A 220-nucleotide genomic window follows, 5' to 3' on the forward strand; every position below is an offset into this window, starting at 1 on the left:
AAATCGTTTTTTCTCCAACCTTAGTCATTTCTACCATATCTTTAAAAACGATAACAAACCTGTCTTGTTCTGTTGCAGGTGAATAGTACAGGGAACTTCATTGAAGACTGCCGTACACTCTTGTTACGGTACAGATCCTACTTATATAGTATGTATGAAAGAGGACCCTCCAATCCTGAAGTTATGTAAGTTTGTCTGCGCAGATGTTTGTTTAAGAATG

General features: G+C 37.3%; 1 protein-coding gene across 1 annotated transcript in view; it reads left to right on the forward strand.

Moving 5' to 3' along the window:
• Positions 1 to 220, forward strand: part of LOC119592338 (membrane metallo-endopeptidase-like 1) — a 21,284-nt gene that overhangs the window by 4,252 nt on the left and 16,812 nt on the right. Inside the window, 1 exon segment of the mRNA XM_037941165.1 lies at positions 79 to 185. Within this exon segment, the coding sequence (XP_037797093.1) occupies positions 79 to 185 (107 nt within the window).

This window comes from Penaeus monodon, chromosome 30 (assembly GCF_015228065.2).
Source record: "Penaeus monodon isolate SGIC_2016 chromosome 30, NSTDA_Pmon_1, whole genome shotgun sequence".
NCBI lineage: Eukaryota > Metazoa > Arthropoda > Malacostraca > Decapoda > Penaeidae > Penaeus > Penaeus monodon.